The 24,656-nt window shown below is 44.9% G+C and overlaps 1 protein-coding gene across 2 annotated transcripts in view; it reads right to left on the bottom strand.

Moving 5' to 3' along the window:
• The window catches only part of LOC143768130 (immunoglobulin superfamily member 11-like), a 190,775-nt gene that overhangs the window by 47,214 nt on the left and 118,905 nt on the right, over nucleotides 1–24,656 (bottom strand). The window contains exon 1 of one of the 2 annotated variants that reach the window (XM_077256827.1): nucleotides 207–314. The exons of the other annotated variant lie outside the window; for it this stretch is intronic. Coding sequence (XP_077112942.1) covers nucleotides 207–261 — 55 coding nt within the window. The 5' untranslated portion in view covers nucleotides 262–314. Of the gene's footprint in view, nucleotides 1–206; nucleotides 315–24,656 lie in introns of those variants that run through there. 2 annotated transcript variants of the gene reach the window in all.

Here is a 24,656-nt window from a genome sequence, read left to right as displayed (position 1 = left end):
CCATCACCTCAGCCTTGCCCCCCAGGATCCTATCACCCACGGCAAACTGACTACTAGGGTGTCTATCCTCGATCCCTTTGTCTACCTACAAAGTGATAAATCTGCTAATCCTCAATAACTTCCAAATGGAAAGCACAAGCTAATCCAAGAGCAATATGTCTAAGCAGAAGGGGCTGTTCTGAAGGGGGCAGAGGTGGGAATTTTACCTGTGAGGGTACAGTACAGAAGGCACAGGTGGCTCAGGAGAGGCTCGCTGCTCATGGTGCAGGGAGGGAGACGTCTTATACACTATCAGAGGTCTGCCTGTTGTCTGTGCCTCTCCAGCCCCCTTCACCCTGTGTACCTCTGGGGTCATCCTCTTCCCCCTCCCTCATTATTTGCTCCATTGCTTCCGCTCCATTTCCCTCTCTGTCTCTCTCTTGTCAGTCTTTCTGTGCCCACCAGGTTGCTGGATGCCCTTGCTGCTTGTTTTGTGGTAATATAAACAATGCTCAAGCTGTTGTCTAAGGGGCATCCCATAAATATGAAAACGGTGGACAACTGCAGCTAAATAGTGGAGACATTTAACTCCAAAACCTTTCTGTAGACAGTGATGTGTCAGAGACAAGAGGGAACCACAGCTCAGGGCTATGGAGGACTCAGCCACTGCCCTTGCTGAAGTATTTTTGTCGCTCCCATACAATTTAATTCAATTCAAATGATCTTTATTGGCAGGACTAAGTACATATTAGCATTGCCAAAGCATATGGTAAAAATAGGGGGATAGGGGGTGGGGTAAGGAGGCATATAGAGGTCCAGGATATATCAGGTTTCTTTTAGAGCATAGGGGACATGTCTATGGTGGGGTATAGAAGTCCATGCCATATCAGGCTCTTTAGTCGGGGATAGGGACATGTCCAGGGTGGGGTACAGGAGTCCATGACATATCAGGCTCCTCTTAGTCTGTGGCAGGCAATGACAGATTCCGCTGCTCTGGCCGCTGCACTTTCCTCTTCCCCAGTATTATCTGTAGTTTCTCTTCCTCCTCCATGGAGGTGAAGCCTGGGAGGAGATCAGACAGTCTCTTGAAGTGAGTGTCCTTCACTGCAGAGTATTTGGCGCACCTCAGCAGGAAGTGGGCCTCATCCTCCACGGCCTCAGGGGGCACTGCTGGCAGCGTCTGCTCTCTCAGGGCTTGTAGTTCTGTCGGTGCCTCCTGGATTCGATGAGTTGGCTATGGGCGCTCAATCTGTAAGCTCAGGATCTGTCACTCTTTGGGGTTTTCTAGTTTCTCTAGATATGGGGCCAGTTTGTACTCCCTCTATAAGTTCTGGTATATCGTCAGTTTCTGGGATTTTATTATTTCGTTCCTCCAGATCCTGAGATATTCCTCTTTGACTTTGTGTATCATCTTCTGGATTCCCTTATGTCAGGCCATGTAGGTTGATGGCATGGTCAGACTGGCTTTGGGTACTTTTAGTTGGGGCAGCTTCCTGGTGTAGGAAGGCTTTGTGATGGTAGGAACTGGGACTGCTACTTTGTAGATGAACTTTGAATGACAGTGCCATCTTCTTTATTGCGACGTGTAGTGGGAATCTGCTCAGCTCTGCTCGGCAGACGCTACTTGATGTGCTCCGATGGACTTGGAGAAGATGCTTGCAGAACTCTAGGTGGAATATTTCAGTCAGCCAGACCTCACTGCCGTACAGAAGGATTGGGGTAATGATGTAGTCAAAGATTTTTAGCCAGACGGTTACTGGTGCCTTGAGATGGTACAGATGTCTTCTGATGGCATAAAAGGCTTTGGATGCCTTGTCTTTTAGTAACGCTATGGCTTGCTTGAAGCTCCCCGACTGGCTGAGTTCTAGGCCCAGGTAGGTGTACCTGTTGGTTTCTGTAAGTGGACAGTTGTCTATCACAAAGGTAGGATGGCCAGAAGGTTTTTGCTTACTTTTCTGGAACACCATAATATTAGTTTTCTTCTGGCTGATTGGCAGTGCCCATGTGCTGCTGAAGGTCTCTAGGATTTTCAGATGATCTTGGAGGCCTTTCTCAGTTGGTGATAACAGCACGAGGTAATCCGAATACAGCAGAAATTTCACCTGGGTGTCATGGAGGGTGAGTCCTGGTGCTGAGGAGGACTCTAGGGCCACCGTCTGCTCATTGATGTAGATGTTAAAGAGCGTTGGACTGAAGCTGCAGCCCTGTATCACTCCCGGCTCTGTTGGAAATAGGCCGTCCTCCTTCCATTGACCTTCACACTGCAACTGTTCTCAGTGTAGGAGCTTCGAATGACGTCATATGTTTTGCCTCCTATTCCGCCCCCCAGCAGTTTTAGGAATAGTCCGGGGTGCCACACAGAGTCGAAGGTCTTCTTGAAGTCCACAAAACAAGCGTATATCTTCCCGTTCTTTGTATTGTGGATGTGGCTCTTGATGAGGCTGTGCAGAGTGTAGATGTGGTCAGTGGTGTGGTGGTTTGGCATGAACCCTGCTTGGCTCCTGCTGAGGATGTTGTGCTCAGTGAGGAAGGTGAGGATCCTCTTGTTCAGGATGCCGCTGAAGAGTTTACCCAGGTTGCTGCTGACACATATCCCGCTGTAGCAGGGCCGGGCTGGGACTAAAATTCAGCCCTGGCATTTGAAGTTACACAGGCCCACTTGCCACATGGTGACTGTATAATATCTTTGTACACTTGTAGGTTACAAGAAGTGAGAGGAGTGTAACACGACTATATAACATATAATTACAGCTGTATCCAGCATTACAGCTCAGTCCTATTAATTGCTTTTAGTTGCAGTACCAAGAAAAGCCGCTACTTTACCTACAGTACATAACTGGATCTCGTAGATAATGAAGGGATTGAGACGACCAAAGGCTATGGAACCTCATTCTGATGCTCCATATACATTGCCTACAGCCACTTTTGGTTCTGTTGTACAGCACGAGACCCGGTGACTCTGAAGAGCGGTGACATCAGTAACATCACCGCTCTTCAGATATTCCAGGTCTTGCGCTGAGCTCGGCGACTGGGAAGAGCGGTGTTGTTACTACCGTCACCGCTCTTCAGAGTCGCTGGGTCTCGCCAGGTCTGGGCTAGTAGTGGGGGTGTCTGATAGACACCTCTCCATTACTTACACCAGGGATTGCTAGCAGCTGACATTATGCAGCTGACATCAACCCTAAAAATCATTATACATACCAGAATTAAATGCTTTGGCGGCTGGAAAAAGCTGTAGAATTAGCGCTATTTCCAGGCACCGGGTGCTAACTACAACTGTCATCATCCTTGCCTAATCTCCCTGCGAAGCATTTCTGTTGTATTTACATGTGATCGACAAAAATGAAGTCGTTCGCATGTATCCCGGCCTCTTTACACCAATTGAGAAAGAATGTAGGAAATAGAACAATCACAATTAGATCAATCTGTCCCCATACAGTATCATGTTATCAGCAGCACAACTACAGTTTACATCGGCGATGTGCTGCTGAGAACAAGGATTTCTGTTTCCACATAAACAATCCAATCACTCGAGCAGCATTTTGCTTGTTTAGTATAATACACCCCATAGTCCTCCATATATTATAATGAGCACCTGAGTCCTCCATATAGTATAATACACTCCTCAGTCCTCCATATAGTATAATATACTTCTCAGTCCTCCATATAGTATAATACACTCCTCATAGTCCTGCAATGCAATAATGTAGTAATGCAGCCCCCTCATATAGTATAATGCAGCCCCTGCATATATAATATATGGTAGCCCCCTCATAGAGCATAATGCAGCCCCCTATAGAATATAATGTAGCCCCTCCATAGAATACAATGCAGCCCTCCTCATATAGTATAATGCAGCTCCCCATAGAATATAATGTAGCCCCCTCATAGAGTATGATGCAATCACCCCTCATAGAATATAATAAATTTAATACACAGAATACATTTAATATAGACTATAATACAGCCTACCTCCCCATAGAATATAATGTAGCCCCATAAAAGAGTATGATGCAATCCTCCCTCATAGAATGTAATACAGCCCCCCATAGAATATAATATAACCCCCCATAGAACGTAATATAGCCCACTATAGAATGTAATACAGCCTCCCATAGAATATAATACAACCCCCCAGAGAATATAATACAACCCCCCATAGAATGTAATACAGCCCCTCATAGAATGTAATACAGCCCCCTATAGAATATAATACAACCCCACATAGAATGTAATACAGCCCCCATAGAATGTAATACAGCCACCTCATAGAATGTAATGTAGCGCCCCCACCAATATCCCCAAAATCCAGTTATCACTCATTGATATATTAAAAAAAACATACAGTCCTCACCTTTCCTCGTGCCCCGCGCTGCTCCTGGCTCAGGTATCAGCGGCCGCAGTCTGCCCGACACACAGCAGGTACGCGATGATATGACGTCATCGCGCACCCGCAGTGTCAGAGGCAGAGCAGGGAATCATGGGAGAGGGAGCATCAGCAGACGCTCTCTCCTCCATCATTGCATTCAACTGTATAGTTGAATGCGGCAGAGGTGGCGGGGGGTGAGTCGGCGCTGGAGGGGGGGAGTCTGCCCTGGTGCACTGACAGCGGCACAGCGTGCACGAATCGAGCAGACCACTACTGGCACCAGCCCTTCTGGCATTTGCCAGAAGTGCCCGATGGCCAGTCCGGCCCTGCCAGCAGGCCACAGATATCATTAGAAATATTGTTCTGGTGCTTGGTGATGGATACAACATGGGCCTGTGTGATTCAAATGTCAGGGTTAAATTTCAGCCCCAGTCCATACCTACTTGAATGAGAGTGTACTGTGGGATCCAGGGAGGTGGTGACATAAAATTGGCTTAGGAGATGATTTGTAAATCAATCTCCCATGCAATTTCTAAAAGGGGAGGAGTCATAGAGAAAATTAAAGTACTTACAGAGATGTTTGACAGAGCTTGCACTCTACTTTGTGTAACTGCCCCCTTCTTTAAAATTAGGTAACTTAGGAAATATCTAAAAGCTAGCAGATGTGAGGCACTGCATCAGGAATGTGGACCAGATTTACAACCGAAATAAGACTTTGAAAAATGGAAAGATCTGGGACCTCTTTGTCTGCTTACTAGAAGTTAAGAAGGAAGGTTTGCATGAACTGTGCCAATCCAATAAATAGGAAAATCACATTTTCAGAAATGGGATGAAGTGGCAAATGCAAAGCATGGATTTACGTCTGTCACGGGGTCCTTCTCCGGTATCACACAATCAACAGAGCTAAAGTATAGTAAACAATTCCAAGACCTTTATTTAGGAAAAAATACGAAAGGTCCATATGTAATCCACCACACAAAGGATAAAATAGTCCAGAAGCCGAATGCAGTTCAGTAACAGGATACAAGTCCAACAATCCAGCAAACAGAGGATAGCATAGTCCATATACTCTTCTTTCTCTCTGAGATACTGTGAACACATCATCATTCCACACAGGACTGATCTGTGTCTCACCTCCCTGATATTTTAAGTCTCCCTCCTCATTCACAGGTCAGGAGGGGGAAGGTCTCAGGGGCTCATTGTTTCAACAAGCTAGGTAAACATATCATTAGCATACAATACAGTACTGTGGGGGCTGATATCAGATGGCAGCAACAGCCATTCATCAATTAGCAAATAATTCCTTCTACAAGAGAACACCATGAAAATCAGTAAAATAGAAATATACACAAAAATGATACCCACATAGCATATCACACCATCACAACGTCACTGTGCGATGACCAGAATCCCTTCAATTGAAAACGGCCTGATACACGAGATTACACCTGTCATATTTGGTCTCTATGTAAAGATAAAATCATAATAAAAAATATGATGGCAATGTTTACTTCCTGCGACTGTCGGAAGTAAAAATATTGTGAATTTAGGGAATCTCACAATTTTGGCCGTTATCAGTACTTGGAGGTACAGTTCACTGTGGGTGCTATCTGTGACGCTAGTCCCAAATCACAGTCCAGCCATGAGACAGAGAAGCAAGACATTCCTGGATCAGTACCAACAGAGCACGTAGTAAACTAAGATAAAAGACAAAGGCTTAATTCAGGTCACAGTCAAGGGTCAGAATACCAGAGAAATAGCCGATAAGCAAAGGGTCCATAATAAACGGTTAGTCAAAACACAGTCCAAAAGTCTGTCAGCAGTAGATCAGAACTCACAGAACAATAATCAGGCAAACACAAACCAAAGAGCATAAGCTTTTGAATGGCAGTCATCTGGGCCAGACAGCTCACCTAAATTGCAGGGAAATTACTAAAAAGAGGGAGCATCTGGCAGGGCCAGTTTTAGGCAAAGTGGGGCCTGTTACGCCGCTTCCTCATTCTTAGGCTAGTTTCACACTTGCGTTTTTGTCTGCATGCGTTTTTTAAAAAAAACGCATGTGTGAAAAACGCATGTAAACGCGGTAAAACGCATGCGTTTTTTAGACGCATGCGTTTTTATAGAAAAACACAAGAAAACACAAGAAAACACAAGAAAAAACAAGAAAACCCTAACCCTAACCCTACCCCTAACCCTAACCCTAAACGTGACTGAAATACGTGGCACTGAAATACGTGCAACTGAAATACGTGGTACTTAAATACGTGGCACTTTAATACGTGGCACGTGGCACTTAAATACGTGGCACGTGGCACTTAAATACGTGGCACGTGGCACTTAAATACGTGGCACGTGGCAATTTAATACGTGGCACGTGGCACTTAAATACGTGGCACGTGGCACTTATATATGTGGCACGTGGCACTTATATATGTGGCACGTGGCACTTATATATGTGGCACGTGGCACTTAAATACGTGGCACGTGGCATACGTGGCACTGAAATACGTGGCACGTGGCACTTAAATACGTGGCACGTGGCACTTTAATACGTGGCACGTGGCACTTAAATACGTGGCACGTGGCACTTATATATGTGGCACGTGGCACTTATATATGTGGCACGTGGCACTTAAATACGTGGCACGTGGCATACGTGGCACTGAAATACGTGATACGTGGCACTTAAATACGTGGCAATATGACTGTCAGAAAATGTTCATTAAACGGTTAGGGGTGAGGTTAGGGGTAGAGTTAGGGTTAGGGTTTGGATCCCTTTATCACCTTGATGGTGGTGGGTGACTTTTCAGTGTGTTTTCTGGTTTTTTTCTATAAAAACGCATGCGTTTTTAGCGCAAACAAACGCATGTGCTTAAAAACGCATGCGTTTACATAGACAGCAATGCATTTTTTTGCCGCGAAAAAACGCGCAAGAAAATACTGCAGGTAGCATTTTTGAAAATGAACGCATGCAGTCAAAAAACGCATGCGTTTGAAAACGCGACCAAACGCATGTGCAAAAAAACGCATGCGTTTTCAATGTTAAATATAGGAAAAAAAAACGCATGCGTTTTTTGTGCAAAAAACGCTGCAGACAAAAACGCAAGTGTGAAAGCAGCCTTACCTGTCCGGCCGGCGAGCTCCCGATGCTCCCCCCCTGCTCTCCATCTTCCAGCTTCTCCGGCGCTTGTCCCTTCCGCGGTCCACGCATGCGCAGACATGCTACTTTAGTCGCTGGGGCTTCTGGGAGGTCGTGACCCGGCGGCTCCGCCTCCAATATGGCGGCGCCCATTGGGTACTTCTTCCCAGCGCCTGCCCTGCTCAGACGCCTTTGCGTCTATTGCGTTTGCTGGCTTACCGCCAACATCTCCTTAGGTTCCAAGGCTCCGTTCCTTGCATCTTTGCTGTGACTCTGACTGTCTCTGTTTGCCGTCCCTGCCAGTCCTGTGTTCCTGCCGTACCTTGCCAGTCCTGTGTTCCTGCCGTACCTTGCCAGTCCTGTGTTCCTGCCGTGTCCTGCCAGTCCTGTGTTCCTGCCGTACCCTGCCAGTCCTGTGTTCCTGCCGTGTCCTGCCTGTCCAGTGTTCCTGCCATACCTACCAGTCCTGTGTTCCTGCTGTGTACTGCCAGTCCAGTGATCCTGCCATACCTACCAGTTCTGTGTTCCTGCCGTACCTTGCCAGTCCTGTGTTCCTGCTGTACCTTCCAGTCCGGTGTTCCCGCTGTATCCTGCCGGTCCTGTGTTCCTGCTGTACCTTCCAGTCCTGCGTGCCTGCCATTCCAGCCAGTCTTGAGTCTCAGTTGTTTCCGTCTTATGTGTGCTTCCATCCTACCGGTCAGTACTTAGTCTTTGCTGCCTCCATCTGTCCAGTACCTCTTCCATTCTAGTCTCTTCAGTAGCTCCGTCTTTCCCCCGTCTTCCGTTCTCTCTTTGTTCTATCTTCAGTCGTCCCTTTGGCTCCAGCAGTTGTGGCTTCACCCTCCTTGGGCCTGTCCCTAACTCTCCCTGTACAGGGGGTGGCATCATCTGGTTCACTCGTCCTCAGGGGCTCTGAAGCCGTGACCCAGAGGGTCCACTTCCTTAGTCCTGATAGTACGCAAAGGCCATGTACCCCGCTGGAGCTGCGGCCGCTCAGAAAGAGCTTGTTTTCCTGCGGGAAAACCAGTCTCGGATGATGTCCTTTATGAAGTCTATGGACTCCCGTCTTTCTGCTCTCCAGTCCCCTGATCCGGGGAATGCCTCTCAGCTGGCCAGTTTGCAACAAGAACTGGCACAGCAGCGTGACGCTCAGTCCCATATTCTGGGGTATATGGCTTCAGTTGATAGTCGTCTTCTTCCTCTCCAGTCCGCCACGTCCGTTCCTTCACCAGCTCTAGCTCCTCATCCCACTCCCCGTTTGGGCAAACCCCCTCGCTTTAATGGAGATCCCAAACAATGTCGGGGATTTCTCAATCAGTGCCTTCTTCATTTTGAGCTCCTTCCTATGCAGTATCCCACGGATCGGGCCAAGGTGGCTTTTATTGTTTCTCATTTGGAGGGGGATGCTTTTGCATGGGTTAATCCTCTTTGGGAGCGGGATGATTCAGTGGTTCTTCAGCTCACTCCATTTTTAGAGACCTTTCGTCGGGTATTTGATGAACTGGGTCACTTTGCCTCAACCACTGAGGCTTTGTTTAATTTACTGCAGGGGTCTTTAACGGTTGGGCAATACGCTATCCAGTTTCGGACCTTATCTTCTGACTTGGGTTGGAATAATGAGGCGTTAGTAGGGGCTTTCTGGCGGGGGCTTTCTAGCCGTATTAAAGATGAATTAGCGGGTAGAGATACTCCGACTAATTTGGAGGATTTAATTGCCTTGGCTACTCGCATAGACCTTCGCTTTCAGGAGCGAGCTCGGGAGAAGAAATTTCCTCGTTCTTCTATGCCTTCTCGTAGACCTCTCAGTCCATGGCCTAGAGTCTCTGCTTCGGTTCCTGCCCCCGAGCCGATGCAAGTCAATCGTCTTAAACTCTCCGAACAATGTCGGAGGGAGAGACGCGCCCAAGGTCTCTGTTTCTACTGCGGAAGCTCCTCTCATCTTCTCTGAGCCTGCCCAGATCGTCCGGAAAACTTCTCCACCTAGGTCAGGTAAGAGAGGCCTCCCTAGGTGCATGTGAAACCTCTCTACCAGTTTCGTTGCACACTCATGATAAGTGTAATTCTCTTGAGGCTTATGTGGACTCCGGTGCAGCGGGAAATTTTATTAGGTTGGAGGAGGTTATTAAGTTTTCTGTCCCAGTTAGGTCTTTAGAGAATCCTCTTTTCCTCGCTTGCGTAGACGGGAGACCTCTGCAAGAGACTGTCACTCAAGTTACTCAGTTAGTTGAGCTTCAGGTAGGGTCTCTTCATAGGGAGAGAATCTTGTTTCTTGTTTTAGCCAACATCTCTCATCCCATTCTTCTCGGTCTTCCGTGGTTACGGCTCCACGAACCCTTCTTAGATTGGCATAGGGGATTCCTTTCAGACTCGTTGTCTGCTGCCGGTGCGTCCTGTTGGTGTTCCCTGTCCCTTCCCCATCCCTTCCGGGTTGCCCTCTGTTTGTGCCTCTTTTGTGAATGTTTTTGACAAAAAGGAGGCGGATACTCTTCCGCCACATTGACCCTACAACTGTCCTGTAGACCTTGTACCTGGTACCACTCCCCCTATCCTCTCTCGCCTGCAGAAACTCAAGCTATGTCGGACTATATTCAAGAAAACCTTGCCAAAGGTTTCATTCGAAAATCTTCGTCTCCAGCTGGGGCAGGTTTCTTTTTTGTGAAAAAGAAGGAGGGTACCCTTCGTCCTTGTATTGACTACAGAGGGTTAAATAACATCACTGTGAAGAATAAATACCCATTGCCTCTTATTTCAGAACTCTTCGACCGCCTGAGGGGGAGCACAAATTTTTACCAAGCTAGACCTCCGAGGAACCTAGAACTTGATTAGTATCCGTGCGGGGGATGAGTGGAAAACCGCATTCAACACTCGGGACGGTCACTACCAGTATTTGGTAATGCCTTTTGGACTTTGTAATGCTCCTGCCGTGTTCCAAGAGTTCGTTAATGATATCTTTTGAGATTGCCTCTATACCAGTGTCTTAGTCTACTTGGATGACATACTCGTCTTTTCTCCAGATTTGTCCACTCATCGACGTGATGTTCGTCGGGTCTTACTACGTTTAAGACAGAATCATCTGTTCATGAAGATTGAGAAATGTGTCTTTGAACAGTCCTTGGTACCCTTCCTGGGTTATATTATCTCTGAGGATGGTCTGAAGATGGATCCTGACAAAGTGTCGGCCGTTCTAAATTGGCCACAACCTTCGGGAGAAAAGGCTATTCAGCAATTCCTTGGCTTCGCCAACTATTATAGACAGTTTATCCCTCATTTCTCTTCTTTGACCAAACCAATCTCTGCTCTGGTTCGCAAGGGAGCAAACTCTAATCTCTGGCCTCCAGAGGCCGAAGCTGCTTTCCAAACTCTGAAGCAACAGTTTGCTTCAGCACCAGTGCTTCATCGACCAGATTCCAACAAACCGTTCATTCTTGAAGTGGATGCTTCCTCTATTGGAGCTGGAACAGTCCTACTCCAGAGGTCTAACTCGGGTCGATTAGTCACCTGTGGGTTTTTCTCTAAGGCTTTCTCTCCTCCGGAGCGAAACTATTCCATTGGTGACAAGGAATTACTGGCCATAAAATTGGCCCTGGAGAAGTGGCGGTACCTCCTAGAAGGGGCTGTACATCCTTTCATTATTTTTACAGATCACAAGGATCTGTCCTATGTCTAGTCCGCCCAAAGGCTAAACCCTCGACAAGCCAGATGGTCTTTGTTTTTTGGACGTTTCGACTTTGAGTTACATTTCTGACCCCGGAATAAGAACATTAAAGCTGATGCTCTATCAAGATCTTTTCAACCTCTGGATGAAGAGGAGAGACCAGCGCATATTCTTGATCCTGCTAAGATTGTTTCGTTGGCTCCTCTGAAGGTGATTGCTACACCCCCAGGAAAAACCTTTGTGTCAAATCATGACAAATTGAAAGTTTTACGTTGGGGTCATTCTTCCCACTTTGCTGGACATGGGGCAAGAAAACTCTCACCCTGATTTCTCGCCATTACTGGTGGCCTTCGCTTCGCCAAGATGTTCTGGATTTCGTTGCCTCTTGTTCTTCATGTGCTAGGAACAAAGTTCCTTGACAGCATCCTTCTGGACCATTGCATCCACTTCCTGTGCCCTCGGTTTCCTGGAGTCATATTGCAATGGATTTCATCACTGATTTACCGAAATCTTCTAATTGCACAGTAATTTTGGTGGTAATAGATTTTCCAAAATGGCTCACTTCATCTCTCTACCTGGTTTGCCTTCAGCTCCTGAACTAGCAAAGGTCTTTCTACATCAAGTATTTCGACTTCATGGATTCCCTCAGCATATCATGTCTGACCGTGGAGTTCAGTTTACCTCTCGTTTCTGGAGAGCTCTTTGTGGACTTATGAAGGTATCGTTAAATTTTTCTTCCGCATACCATCCCCAGTCCAACGGACAAGTGGAGCGTGTGAATCAAATTCTCACATCTTATCTTCGTCATTTTACTAATGCTCATCATGATGACTGGGTGTCTCTTCTTCCTTGGGCTGAATTCGCTTATAATAACCATACTAGTGAATCTTCGTCAAAATCTCCTTTTTCTATTGTTTTTGGGCAATATCCCGGCATTCCTCTCCCTGTTTCCCCCCACCTCAGGTGTACCGGCGGCAGATACCTTGTCTTTGGAATTCTCCAAAATTTGGCAGGAGGCTAAGGAGGCACTTCAGAGGGCTAGTTGCAGAATGAAAGAGTATGCTGACAAAAGGCGTTTAGATGTTCCTCCTTATCGTCCGGGTGACAAGGGCTGGTTATCCTCTCGCTACATTAGACTCAAGATTCCCTTTCAAAAATTAGGTCCACGTTACATCGGTCCCTTTGAAATCTCTAGCCAAATTAATGATGTAGCCTACAAGTTGAAGTTGCCCACCTCGTTACGTATTCCTAACTCTTTTTATGTATTACTCCTCAAACCCGTATTTTTTTTTTTTTTCCCAAAAGCTTTATTGGAGTTTTTATATTTTAACCGGGAGGGGTAGACAAGGAAGGGGAGGGGGGTAAGGGGGGAAGCGATATGAGCATTGGGAAATAGGGGAGTATAACAAACAAATCTCACATAATAGTGAGAATAATAACAGTTTAACATGAATAAAGCAAGGGACGCAGCCCTTGAAATGAACCACCTTATGATGGCAACTGCAATACATTGTCACAAGAAGAGATGAAATTTGGCTACATTTTAGCCTGAATAAGCAAGGGACGCAGCCCTTGAGATGAACTTACTTATAATTGACAACTATATAACAAAGATCAAAAGAGGGATAGAGCCTAAACGAGGTAGACAGGAAGATAAGGTAACTATGAAAAGGTTAGAGGACTGGGGGAGTCTAAATGAAGCCCAGTCAGACCATGCCAGGAAACGTGCTTAGAGGAAAGGTGGAATAGGATATTGAGTGGTCAGGGTTTAAAACACTGTTCCCATTTATACCATTTCTGGTAGAACTTGCCAAACTCATTGTTGAACAAGGCGAATTTGAGTTCAAGTTCTCTATGTTTTGACATTAATTTAATAATAAAGTCAGCGCTGGGAAGAGTTGTTTTTTTCCAATGGTAGGCAATGGAATTTTTGGCTACCATGCATAAATGTAAAATTATGTGTATCAAGGACCTGTCACTGAGGTTAGTATCCAAGGAGAGAAGGGCTAGTTGTGGAAGGAGGGTAAAGGTAGATCCTATTAATTTGGAGATAATTGAGATGTCAAACCAAAAGGAAATGACGGTAGGGCAGTTCCAAAAGATGTGTAATAAGTCTCCTCTATAGCCACAATCCCTCCAACAGAGGGGGGAGTTGGATGGACTGATGTGGGACAACCTCGCTGGAGTATAGTACCATCTGGAACATACTTTGAGGTGAGATTCTAGAAGGGACATAGAAATTGTTGAATGATAGGAAGCTAAGACTGCCTCTTCCCATTCGTCTGTGGTGGCATAGTGGTTTAGGGATTTCTCCCAGGTTATTATATATGCATTTTTGACAAAGGATGTATCTTTGTTAAAGCTATCGTAGATAAATTTGTGGCTCCAGAAGATTCGATGGTTTGGGTTGGATAGGATTTTTAGAGATGCCTCTGAAAATCTCAACTTGAGGTCTAGAAAAAGTTTTATATTTTCCCTCAGAACCATGTATTCGAGGAAGGAGGATGATGGGGCTTTAAATTTAGTTTTTAGAGAGCTGAAGTCTAGAAGTTTAGGTCCGTTTGAGATGTCACCCAGGGTTTGAATTTTTAGGTCAGCCCACAGGGGGTGTACATTTTTGTTCAGTATTGAGTAAATGAAAGATAGAGATATTTTGTGGAGTGTGGGTCCGATTTGACTGCGACCTCCTAATCTGGAGATTCTAGACCATGCAAGGGAGATTGCTTGGAATAATGGGTGCGTGGGGTTTTTTAGGGTAGAGCTAGCTATGGCCTTAAAAACCAAAGACTTAAGGGGTTTGCCCTTGTTGATTTCCATCTCCATGTCGTACCATGCAGGGATGTTTTGGTCTGAAAGCCAAGATGAGCTTTGTTTCAATAAAAGCGTGTGGTAATGGGCATGTATATTCGGAATGTGCATTCCGCCATGGATTTTCTTTTTGTAGAGAGATCTAGTATCCGTTCTGGGTTTTTTGTTATTCCAAATAATGTTGTTCAATTGGGATTGGATCGCCGACAGATAGGACGTGGAGATGGGAAGTGGGATGCATCTAAGAATATATAGAATTTTAGGGAGTGTGAACATTCTGACTGCCAAATTTCTCCCCCACAAGGAAAGATCTCTGTCTTTAAAGATAATGCTATCTTTTAAAATTGAATCAGTTAGCTTTTTCAAATTTGATGAGACAGTTTTGTCTAAGTTTTTGTTAATAATAATCCCTAAGTATGGAAGTTCCTCACTACACCAGTTGAGTGATGTTGAGTTTTTCAAGAGGTTGATTACTTTTTGGTTAACATGGATGGGTAAAATGTTGGATTTTAAATTATTAATCTTAAATTTAGAGAGGGACGCAAAATTCTCCAATTCCTTAAGGGTTTCTAATGTGGAGGTTACCGGGTTGGTAAGCGTCAAAATTATGTCGTCCGTGAATAGACTGAGCTTATGTTGGCGTTTGTTGGTGATTATACCAGTGATATTGGTATTTTGTCTGATATGTTCTACTAGAGGTTCAAGTGCTAAATTGAAAAGTAATGGAGAAAGAGGGCATCCCTGTCTCGTACCGTTGTTGATGTCAAATGCAGTTGAGATGTGGTTGTTACAGATAATTCTAGCTGTGGGGCCTTTATAAAGTGACATGAACGTGGAGATTAGGTTATTGTTGAAGCCAAATTTAATTAGGGCCTGTTTGAGAAAACACCAATCGATACGGTCAAAGGCCTTCTCAGCGTCGAGTGATATGAGTACTGTCGGGGACCTGGATGAATTAGTGAGTTTGATAGAGTTTAATATCCTTCTAGTAGCATCAGCTGGTTGTCTATTCTTGATGAAACCCATTTGGTCATTTGCTATTAGATTGGGTAGGAAATGACTAAGTCTGTTGGCCAGAATTTTTGAAAATATTTTCAGGTCTGTGTTCAGAAGGGAGATCGGTCTATAGTTACTAGGAGAAGTGGGATCACCCGATTGCTTTGGAATCAGAACAATAGAAGCCTCCAACATCTCTGGTGGGAAGGATCCTGATTCGGAGGCGTAGTTGAAAAGTTTTACCAGATGAGGGGATAGTGTCATGGTTCTCAATGGCAAGAGAACATAGTAAAGCATACAAAAAGGACTAGCTCTTGGAAGATGGGAACTAGAGCTGACTGTGAGCTAAACCTACCGCACAACTAACAGTGGCCGGGTAGCGTACCTACGTTTTATCCCTAGACGCCCAGCGCCAGCCGGAGAACTGACTGACCCTAGCAGAGGAAAATACAGACCTGGCTTACCTCTAGAGAAATTTTCCCCAAAAGGCAGACAGTAGCCCCCACATATATTGTCGGTGATTTCAGAGGAAATTGACATACGAAGTATGAAGATAGGTTTAGCAAATTGAGGTCCGCTTACTAGATAGTAGGAAGACAGAAAAGGGAACTTCACAGTCAGCTGAAAACCCTTTCAAAACACCATCCTGAAATTACTTTAAGACTCTAATATCAACTCATGACACCAGAGTGGCAATTTCAGCTCACAAGAGCTTCCAGCCTCAGAAATAATCAATCACAGAGTACTGGAACAAAAATGCAAAACAAACTTAGGACTACAAGTCCAACTTAGCTGATAGTAGTCTAGGAGCAGGAACATGCAACAGAAAGGCTTCTGGTAACATTGTTGGCCGGCATAGAAATGACTGAGGAGCAAGGTTAAATAGAAAACTCCCACATCCTGATGGAAACAGGTGAACAGAGGAGATGAAGCACACAATTGCAGGAGCACCAGAAACCACCGGGGGAGCCCAGAAACCAAATTCACAACAGTACCCCCCCCTCAAGGAGGGGGCACCGAACCCTCACCAGAACCACCAGGGCGATCAGGATGAGCCCTATGAAAGGCACGGACCAAATCGGAGGCATGAACATCAGAGGCTGTCATTTAAGAGTTATCCTCCTGACCGTAGCCCTTCCACTTGACCAGATACTGAAGTCTCCGTCTGGAAACACGGGAGTCCAAGATCTTCTCGACAACGTACTCCAACTCACCCTCAACCAACACCGGAGCAGGAGGCTCAACGGAAGGCACAACCGGTACCTCATACCTGCGCAACAATGACCGATGGAAGACATTATGAATAGAAAAAGATGCAGGGAGGTCCAAACGAAAGGACACAGGGTTAAGAATCTCCAATATCTTGTACGGGCCGATGAACCGAGGCTTAAACTTAGGAGAAGAAACCTTCATAGGGACAAAAAGAAGAGAAGAGAAGATAACCACACCAAGTCCCCAACACAAAGACGAGGACCAACACGACGACGGCGGTTGGCAAAATGCTGAGTCTTCTCCTGGGACAACTTCAAATTGTCCACCACATGCCCCCAAATCTGATGCAACCTCTCCACCACAGCATCCACTCCAGGACAATCCGAAGACTCCACCTGACCGGAAGAGAAACGAGGATGAAACCCCGAATTACAAAAGAAAGGAGAAACCAAGGTGGCAGAACTAGCCCGATTATTGAGGGCAAACTCCGCCAAGGGCAAAAAGGCAACCCAATCATCCTGATCCGCAGACACAAAACACCTCAAATAAGTCTCCAAGGTCTGATTAGTTCGCTCGGTCTGGCCATTAGTCTGAGGGTGGAAAGCAGACGAAAAAGACAAATCAATGCCCATCCTAGCACAGAACGCTCGCCAAAATCTAGACACGAATTGGGTTTCCCTGTCAGAAACGATATTCTCCGGAATACCATGCAAGCGCACCACATTTTGAAAAAACAGAGGAACCAGCTCGGATGAGGAAGGCAATTTAGGCAAGGGAACCAAATGGACCATCTTAGAGAAACGGTCACACACCACCCAGATGACAGACATCTTCTGAGAAACAGGGAGATCAGAAATAAAATCCATGGAGATGTGAGTCCAAGGCCTCTTCGGAATAGGCAAGGATAACAACAATCCACTAGCCCGAGAACAACAAGGCTTGGCCCGAGCACAAACATCACAAGACTGCACAAAACCTCGCACATCTCGCGACAGGGAAGGCCACCAGAAGGACCTAGCCACCAAATCCCTGGTACCAAAGATTCCAGGATGACCTGCTAACGCAGAAGAATGGACCTCCGAGATGACTCTACTGGTCCAATCATCAGGAACAAACAATCTACCAGGCGGGCAACGATGAGGTCTATCCGCCTGAAACTCCTGCAAGACCCGTCGCAAATCTGGGGAAACAGCAGATAATATCACTCCATCCTTAAGGATACCTGTAGGTTCAGAATTACCAGGGGAATCAGGCTCAAAACTCCTAGAAAGGGCATCCGCCTTCACATTTTTAGAACCCGGTAGGTAAGAAACCACAAAATTAAACCGAGAGAAAAATAACGACCAGCGCGCCTGTCTAGGATTCAGGCGCCTGGCGGACTCAAGATAAATCAAATTCTTGTGGTCGGTCAATACCACCACCTGATGTCTAGCCCCCTCAAGCCAATGACGCCACTCCTCAAAAGCCCACTTCATAGCCAAGAGCTCCCGATTACCAATATCATAATTTCGCTCAGCGGGCGAAAACTTACGAGAAAAGAACGCACAAGGTCTCATCACGGAGCAGTCGGAACTTTTCTGCGACAAAACCGCCCCAGCTCCGATTTCTGAAGCGTCGACCTCAACCTGAAAAGGAAGAGTAACATCAGGCTGACGCAATACAGGGGCGGAAGAAAAGCGGCGCTTAAGCTCCCGAAAGGCCTCCACAGCAGCAGGGGACCACTCAGCAACATCAGCACCCTTCTTAGTCAAATCAGTCAACGGTTTAGCGACATCAGAAAAACCAGTTATAAATCGACGATAAAAATTAGCAAAGCCCAAAAACTTCTGAAGGCTCTTAAGAGAAGAGGGTTGCGTCCAATCACAAATAGCCTGAACCTTGACAGGGTCCATCTCAATGGAAGAGGGGGAAAAAATGTACCCCAAAAACGAAATCTTTTGAACCCCAAAAACGCACTTAGAACCCTTTACACACAAGGAATTAGAGCGCAAAACCTGAAAAACCCTCCTGACCTGTTGGACATGAGAGTCCCAGTCATCCGAAAAAATCAAAATATCATCCAGATACACAATCAAAAATTTATCCAAATATTCACGGAAAATGTCATGCATAAAGGACTGAAAGACTGAAGGGGCATTTGAAAGACCAAAAGGCATTACTAAATACTCAAAATGGCCCTCAGGCGTATTAAATGCGGTTTTCCACTCATCCCCCTGCTTAATTCGCACTAAATTATACGCCCCACGAAGATCAATCTTAGAGAACCACTTGGCCCCCTTTATTCGAGCAAACAAATCAGTAAGCAGTGGCAAAGGATACTGATATTTAACCGTGATTTTATTCAAAAGCCGATAATCAATACACGGCCTCAAAGAGCCATCTTTTTTAGATACAAAGAAAAAACCGGCTCCTAAGGGAGATGACGAAGGACGAATATGTCCCTTTTCCAAGGACTCCTTAATATATTCCCGCATAGCAGCATGTTCAGGCACAGATAGATTAAATAAACGACCCTTTGGAAACTTACTGCCCGGAATCAGATCTATAGTACAATCGCACTCTCTGTGCGGAGGTAGTGAACCAATTTTAGGCTCCTCAAAAACGTCACGATAATCAGATAAAAATTCCGGAATCTCAGAGGGAATAGATGACGAAATGGAAACCAAAGGTACGTCCCCATGAGTCCCCTGACATCCCCAGCTTAACACAGACATTGCTTTCCAGTCGAGGACTGGGTTATGAGATTGCAGCCATGGCAATCCAAGCACCAACACATCATGTAGATTATACAACACAAGGAAGCGAATAATCTCCTGGTGATCTGGATTAATACGCATATTTACTTGTGTCCAGTATTGTGGTTTATTACTAGCCAATGGCGTGGAGTCAATACCCTTCAGAGGTATAGGAACTTCCAGAGGCTCTAAATCAAACCCACAGCGTTTGGCAAAGGACCAATCCATAAGACTCAAAGCGGCGCCAGAGTCGACATAGGCGTCCGCGGTGATAGACGATAAAGAGCAAATCAGGGTCACAGATAGAATAAACTTAGACTGTAAAGTGCCAATTGAAACAGACTTATCAACCTTCTTAGTACGTTTAGAGCATGCTGATATAACATGAGTTGAATCACCACAATAGAAGCATAACACATTTTTTCGCCTAAAATTCTGTCGTTCGCTTCTGGACAGAATTCTATCACATTGCATAATCTCTGGCGCCTTCTCAGTAGACACCGCCAAATGGTGCACAGGTTTGCGCTCCCGCAAACGCCGATCAATCTGAATAGCCATTGTCATGGACTCATTCAGACCTGTAGGCACAGGGAACCCCACCATAACATCCTTAATGGCATCAGAGAGACCCTCTCTGAAATTCGCCGCCAGGGCGCACTCATTCCACTGAGTAAGCACAGACCACTTACGAAATTTTTGGCAGTATATTTCAGCCTCATCTTGCCCTTGAGACAGGGCCATTAAGGCTTTTTCAGCCTGAATCTCTAAATGAGGTTCCTCATAAAGCAACCCCAAAGCCAGGAAAAACGCATCCACATTGAGCAACGCAGGATCCCCTGATGCCAAAGCAAATGCCCAGTCCTGAGGGTCGCCCCGGAGCAAGGAAATTACAATCCTGACCTGCTGTGCAGGATCTCCAGCGGAGCGAGATCTCAGAGACAAAAATAATTTACAATTATGTTTGAAATTCTGGAAGCGAGATCTATCCCCGGAGAAAAATTCAGGTAAAGGAATTCTAGGTTCAGATATAGGAGCATGAATAACAAAATCCTGTAAACTTTGAAACTTCACAGCGAGATTATCCAAACCTGTAGCTAAACTCTGAGGATCCATATTAATCAGGTGAAATCAGAACCATTCAAGGATTAGAAGGAGAGAGAGACGAAGGCTGCAGTAAGCAGAGATGCAAGTGAATCAACTAATGAGCAAACTCAGGAAAAAAAAAAAAAAAAAAATTCTCTGCAGAGTTCTTTTCTCTCCTTTCTTCTGCCAATTATTTTAACCCCTGGCCGGCCAAACTGTCATGGTTCTCAATGGCAAGAGAACATAGTAAAGCATACAAAAAGGACTAGCTCTTGGAAGATGGGAACTAGAGCTGACTGTGAGCTAAACCTACCGCACAACTAACAGTGGCCGGGTAGCGTACCTACGTTTTATCCCTAGACGCCCAGCGCCAGCCGGAGAACTGACTGACCCTAGCAGAGGAAAATACAGACCTGGCTTACCTCTAGAGAAATTTTCCCCAAAAGGCAGACAGTAGCCCCCACATATATTGTCGGTGATTTCAGAGGAAATTGACATACGAAGTATGAAGATAGGTTTAGCAAATTGAGGTCCGCTTACTAGATAGTAGGAAGACAGAAAAGGGAACTTCACAGTCAGCTGAAAACCCTTTCAAAACACCATCCTGAAATTACTTTAAGACTCTAATATCAACTCATGACACCAGAGTGGCAATTTCAGCTCACAAGAGCTTCCAGCCTCAGAAATAATCAATCACAGAGTACTGGAACAAAAATGCAAAACAAACTTAGGACTACAAGTCCAACTTAGCTGATAGTAGTCTAGGAGCAGGAACATGCAACAGAAAGGCTTCTGGTAACATTGTTGGCCGGCATAGAAATGACTGAGGAGCAAGGTTAAATAGAAAACTCCCACATCCTGATGGAAACAGGTGAACAGAGGAGATGAAGCACACAAGTGCAGGACCACCAGAAACCACCGGGGGAGCCCAGAAACCAAATTCACAACAGGATAGATTTTTGCAGAAGGCTTTGTAGTAAGCATTGCTAAAGCCGTCTTGCCCAGGAGATTTTTGAGTTTTAAGGTGGTTGATGGTTTCTTCAACCTCTAGGGTGGAGAAGAGAGCTGACAGGGATTCTGCCTCTTCTTTTGAAAGAGAAGGGAGTTTAATATTAGCGAGGTAGGTTTTAATGTTCAGTTCTTTTGCGGGGGGGGGGGGGAGGGGTCTAGGTTTAGGTTATAAAGCTTAGTGTAGTATTTGGCGAACTCGTTGGCTATGTCCTGGGGATGGGATAGTAATGTGTTATCTGACAGGGAGGAGATTCTGTTAAGGTTTTATCTAGATCACGTATAGATTTTTGAAGTTTTTGTATTTTTTCCCTCTTTTCTTTTTTGATGTTAGTGGAAATGTTTATTAAGGTGCCTCTGATGACAGCCTTATGGGCGCACCAATTGGTTGATGGGTTGGTGGAATCCGGGGTGTTTTCGTTAAAAAAATTGATTATAGCGTTCTGGACTGTGGCCATATGGATCGAGTTGTGAATGATGGAAGAGCTACATTTCCACATCTTCGCATTTTTAAAGAAGGTCCAATGAGGATCTTACCCATTACAGGGGAGTGGTCCGATAATGTCCTATCGCCAATATGTACTTTTTTAAATTTCTCAAGAGAAAAGATGTCTGAGAGTATTAGGTCGATCCTGGATGCCGATTGGTGGACTGATGAGAAGTGGGTGTATTCCTTAGATGAGGAATTAAGACATCTAAAAGTGTCATAAAGTTCACTTCTGTCCAGCCACCAATTCAGGTTGTCCGAAGCTGGTCTGGAGCCAGAGGAGGAGTCTAGTACCCTGTCTGGGGTGATATTGAAATCTCCCAAGAAAATGAGTATTCCTCTTTTAACCTCATTTACCTTTCTCAGTAGTTTAGATAAGAATCTAACTTGATTTCTATTTGGGGCATATACATTAACCAGGGTGCACGTTTAACCATAGATGTTACAGATCAGAATGTGGTATCTGCCTTTGGTGTCTGTATGTTCCTCAAGGGTCTCAAAGGGAACCGTATTTCTTACCAAGGTGATCACCCCTGCTCTTTTACTGGAATTGCAGGCTTCAAAGCTGTAAGGGAAGCTGCGATGTTTAAAGTAGGGGTGATTTCCTGCCAAAAACCTCGTCTCCTGGATACATGCAATATCTGATTGGGATTTAAGTAGCTCTCTCCATAAGGCGTGTCTCTTTTGGGGGCTATTTAGACCTCTGATGTTATATGTTAGAATTTTGAAAGACATTTTAACCAAACTGAACGTCAAGGTAGCACTAAGAGCCTCGGGGTCACAGTAGCCTGAAAAGGAAAAGTCAGATGGGGAGAGCAAGATATAGTACCCCCCACATCCGATCACTGGCTCGCTCTTCTTATCTGCATCTCAAAAATATTTCTAGAATTCGCCCTTTTCTTACTTTCGACTCTGCAAAAACTCTTACTGTCTCACTTATTCATTCTCGTCTGGACTATTGTAACTCTCTACTAATCGGCCTCCCTCTTACCAAACTCTCCCAGCTCCAATCTGTCCTGAATGATGCTGCCAGGATCATATTCCTCACCAACCGTTACACCGATGCCTCTACCTTGTGCCAGTCATTACACTGGCTACCCATCCACTCCAGAATCCAGTACAAAACTACTACCCTCATCCACAAAGCACTCCATGGCTCAGCACCACCCTACATCTCCTCTCTGGTCTCAGTCTACCACCCTACCCGTGCCCTCTGCTCCGCTAATGACCTCAGGTTAGCATCCTCAATAATCAGAACCTCCCATTCCCGTCTCCAAGACTTTACACGTGCTGCGCCGATTCTTTGGAATGCACTACCTAGGTTAATACGATTAATCCCCAATCCCCACAGTTTTAAGCGTGCCCTAAAAACGCATTTGTTCAGACTGGCCTACCGCCTCAACGCACTAACCTAACCATCCCTGTGTGGCCTAATTTAAAAAAAACAAAAAAACATAATCAGGTTCCTCGCATCATGTTCTCATACACTTTATGCAGTCAATAGCCTCTGTGTCTGTACTGCTACATACTTAGGCTGTTAACTGGTTCATGCAGCTTTACATGAACACCCGTGCCTTACACTATGGCTGGTCCAAATAACTAAAGCAATTGTTAGCTGCCAGCAAGGTAGTAATGGTAATAATAATGTTAAAAATTAACCTTTAATAATAATATTAAAATCTGGTTGAGACAAAAACAACAAACCAACATATAATACACTGAGAACCACCCACTGAGCCCAATTGTTTCTGGTAAATATGGGCGCAAGTTATTGCTTAATCAATTCAAAATTATCCCTTAGAGGGTAACTTTATCTACACTATATTATTTCAAAGCAATATAAGAACAGGTGCTCTTTTTATGTAAGACTATTTAGATTACTCTTGCGGAAGGAAGGTTGTTTATTCCCCGTGAGGAAAACACCTTCTCCCCGAGGTGGCAGTGTTCTGAATCCTCCCCTGATGATGAAAGGAAACGCGTCGGGAGGCCAGGGGGTTACAATTACCTTGAGTTGAATACCGGCTTGGTGGGCTGAAAGTTTGATGGTGCGCACATCTATCCCCCATCTACGGACCAACAGAGGAATTGTATCGAGCATCTCACAAAGACCGGGAGAGTCTGTCTTACATGAGAACCGGGTGAGATTGTTCCATTTTACAGTTGCTTTTTTGAAATTATCATGCGGCTATATATCTAGCAATGTGGCACAGATGTAACAGACATAAGGTTCCTGTAGGGTAATATCCGACCTCTGTGGACTATTGAAAACATCTGATACAATCACATTTGCTTTAGTGAGAATTGGTATGATAAAAAGAGCACCTGTTCTTATATTGCTTTGAAATAATATAGTGTAGATAAAGTTACCCTCTAAGGGATAATTTTGAATTGATTAAGCAATAACTTGCGCCCATATTTACCAGAAACAATTGGGCTCAGTGGGTGGTTCTCAGTGTATTATATGTTGGTTTGTTGTTTTTGTCTCAACCAGATTTTAATATTATTATTAAAGGTTAATTTTTAACATTATTATTACCATTACTACCTTGCTGGCAGCTAATTTTTGGATTGGTAGAATTTTTCATTATATAAAGCAATTGTTACCATCCACCTCTCGTGTCCCCCCTTTTCCTCATAGTTTGTAAGCTTGCGAGCAGGGCCCTCATTCCTCCTGGTATCTGTTTTGAACTGTGATTTCTGTTATGCTGTAATGTCTATTGTCTGTACAAGTCCCCTCTATAAGTTGTAAAGTGCTGCGGAATATGTTGGCGCTATATAAATAAAATTATTATTTATTATTATTTTAGTAAAGACCTATGAACTATACTATAGCCTTCTTCCTGAGAACTTCTGCCTCAGCGAATTCTTGATTGGAACCTTAAAGATAAAATGTTACAAAACACAATACAGGTAGGTCTGCAAAAACTACCTGAAAAGAAAAAGTGGGGTTAATAACAGTGGACGGGAATGAGGGGGACATCCCAATGGTAGTTGAAAGGGGGACCCCCAACGTTAAGTACAGATAGAACAAGAAGTATCCATATGTTTGGATAAGTTGTTGTTCAGCGGTCCAGAGATCTGATGAAGTTTATACCTTCTTCGACGGAGAAAATCGGAATGGTTTTTCCCCGGTGAAAGATCAGCAATTGCAGCGGGAAGCCCCATTTGTAGTTAATTCCTTTGTA

Source organism: Ranitomeya variabilis, chromosome 1 (genome assembly GCF_051348905.1).
Source record: "Ranitomeya variabilis isolate aRanVar5 chromosome 1, aRanVar5.hap1, whole genome shotgun sequence".
In the NCBI taxonomy this organism is placed as follows: domain Eukaryota; kingdom Metazoa; phylum Chordata; class Amphibia; order Anura; family Dendrobatidae; genus Ranitomeya; species Ranitomeya variabilis.
The sequence above is the reverse complement of the archived record's forward strand: the minus strand, read 5'-3'. Positions and strand labels throughout refer to the sequence as shown.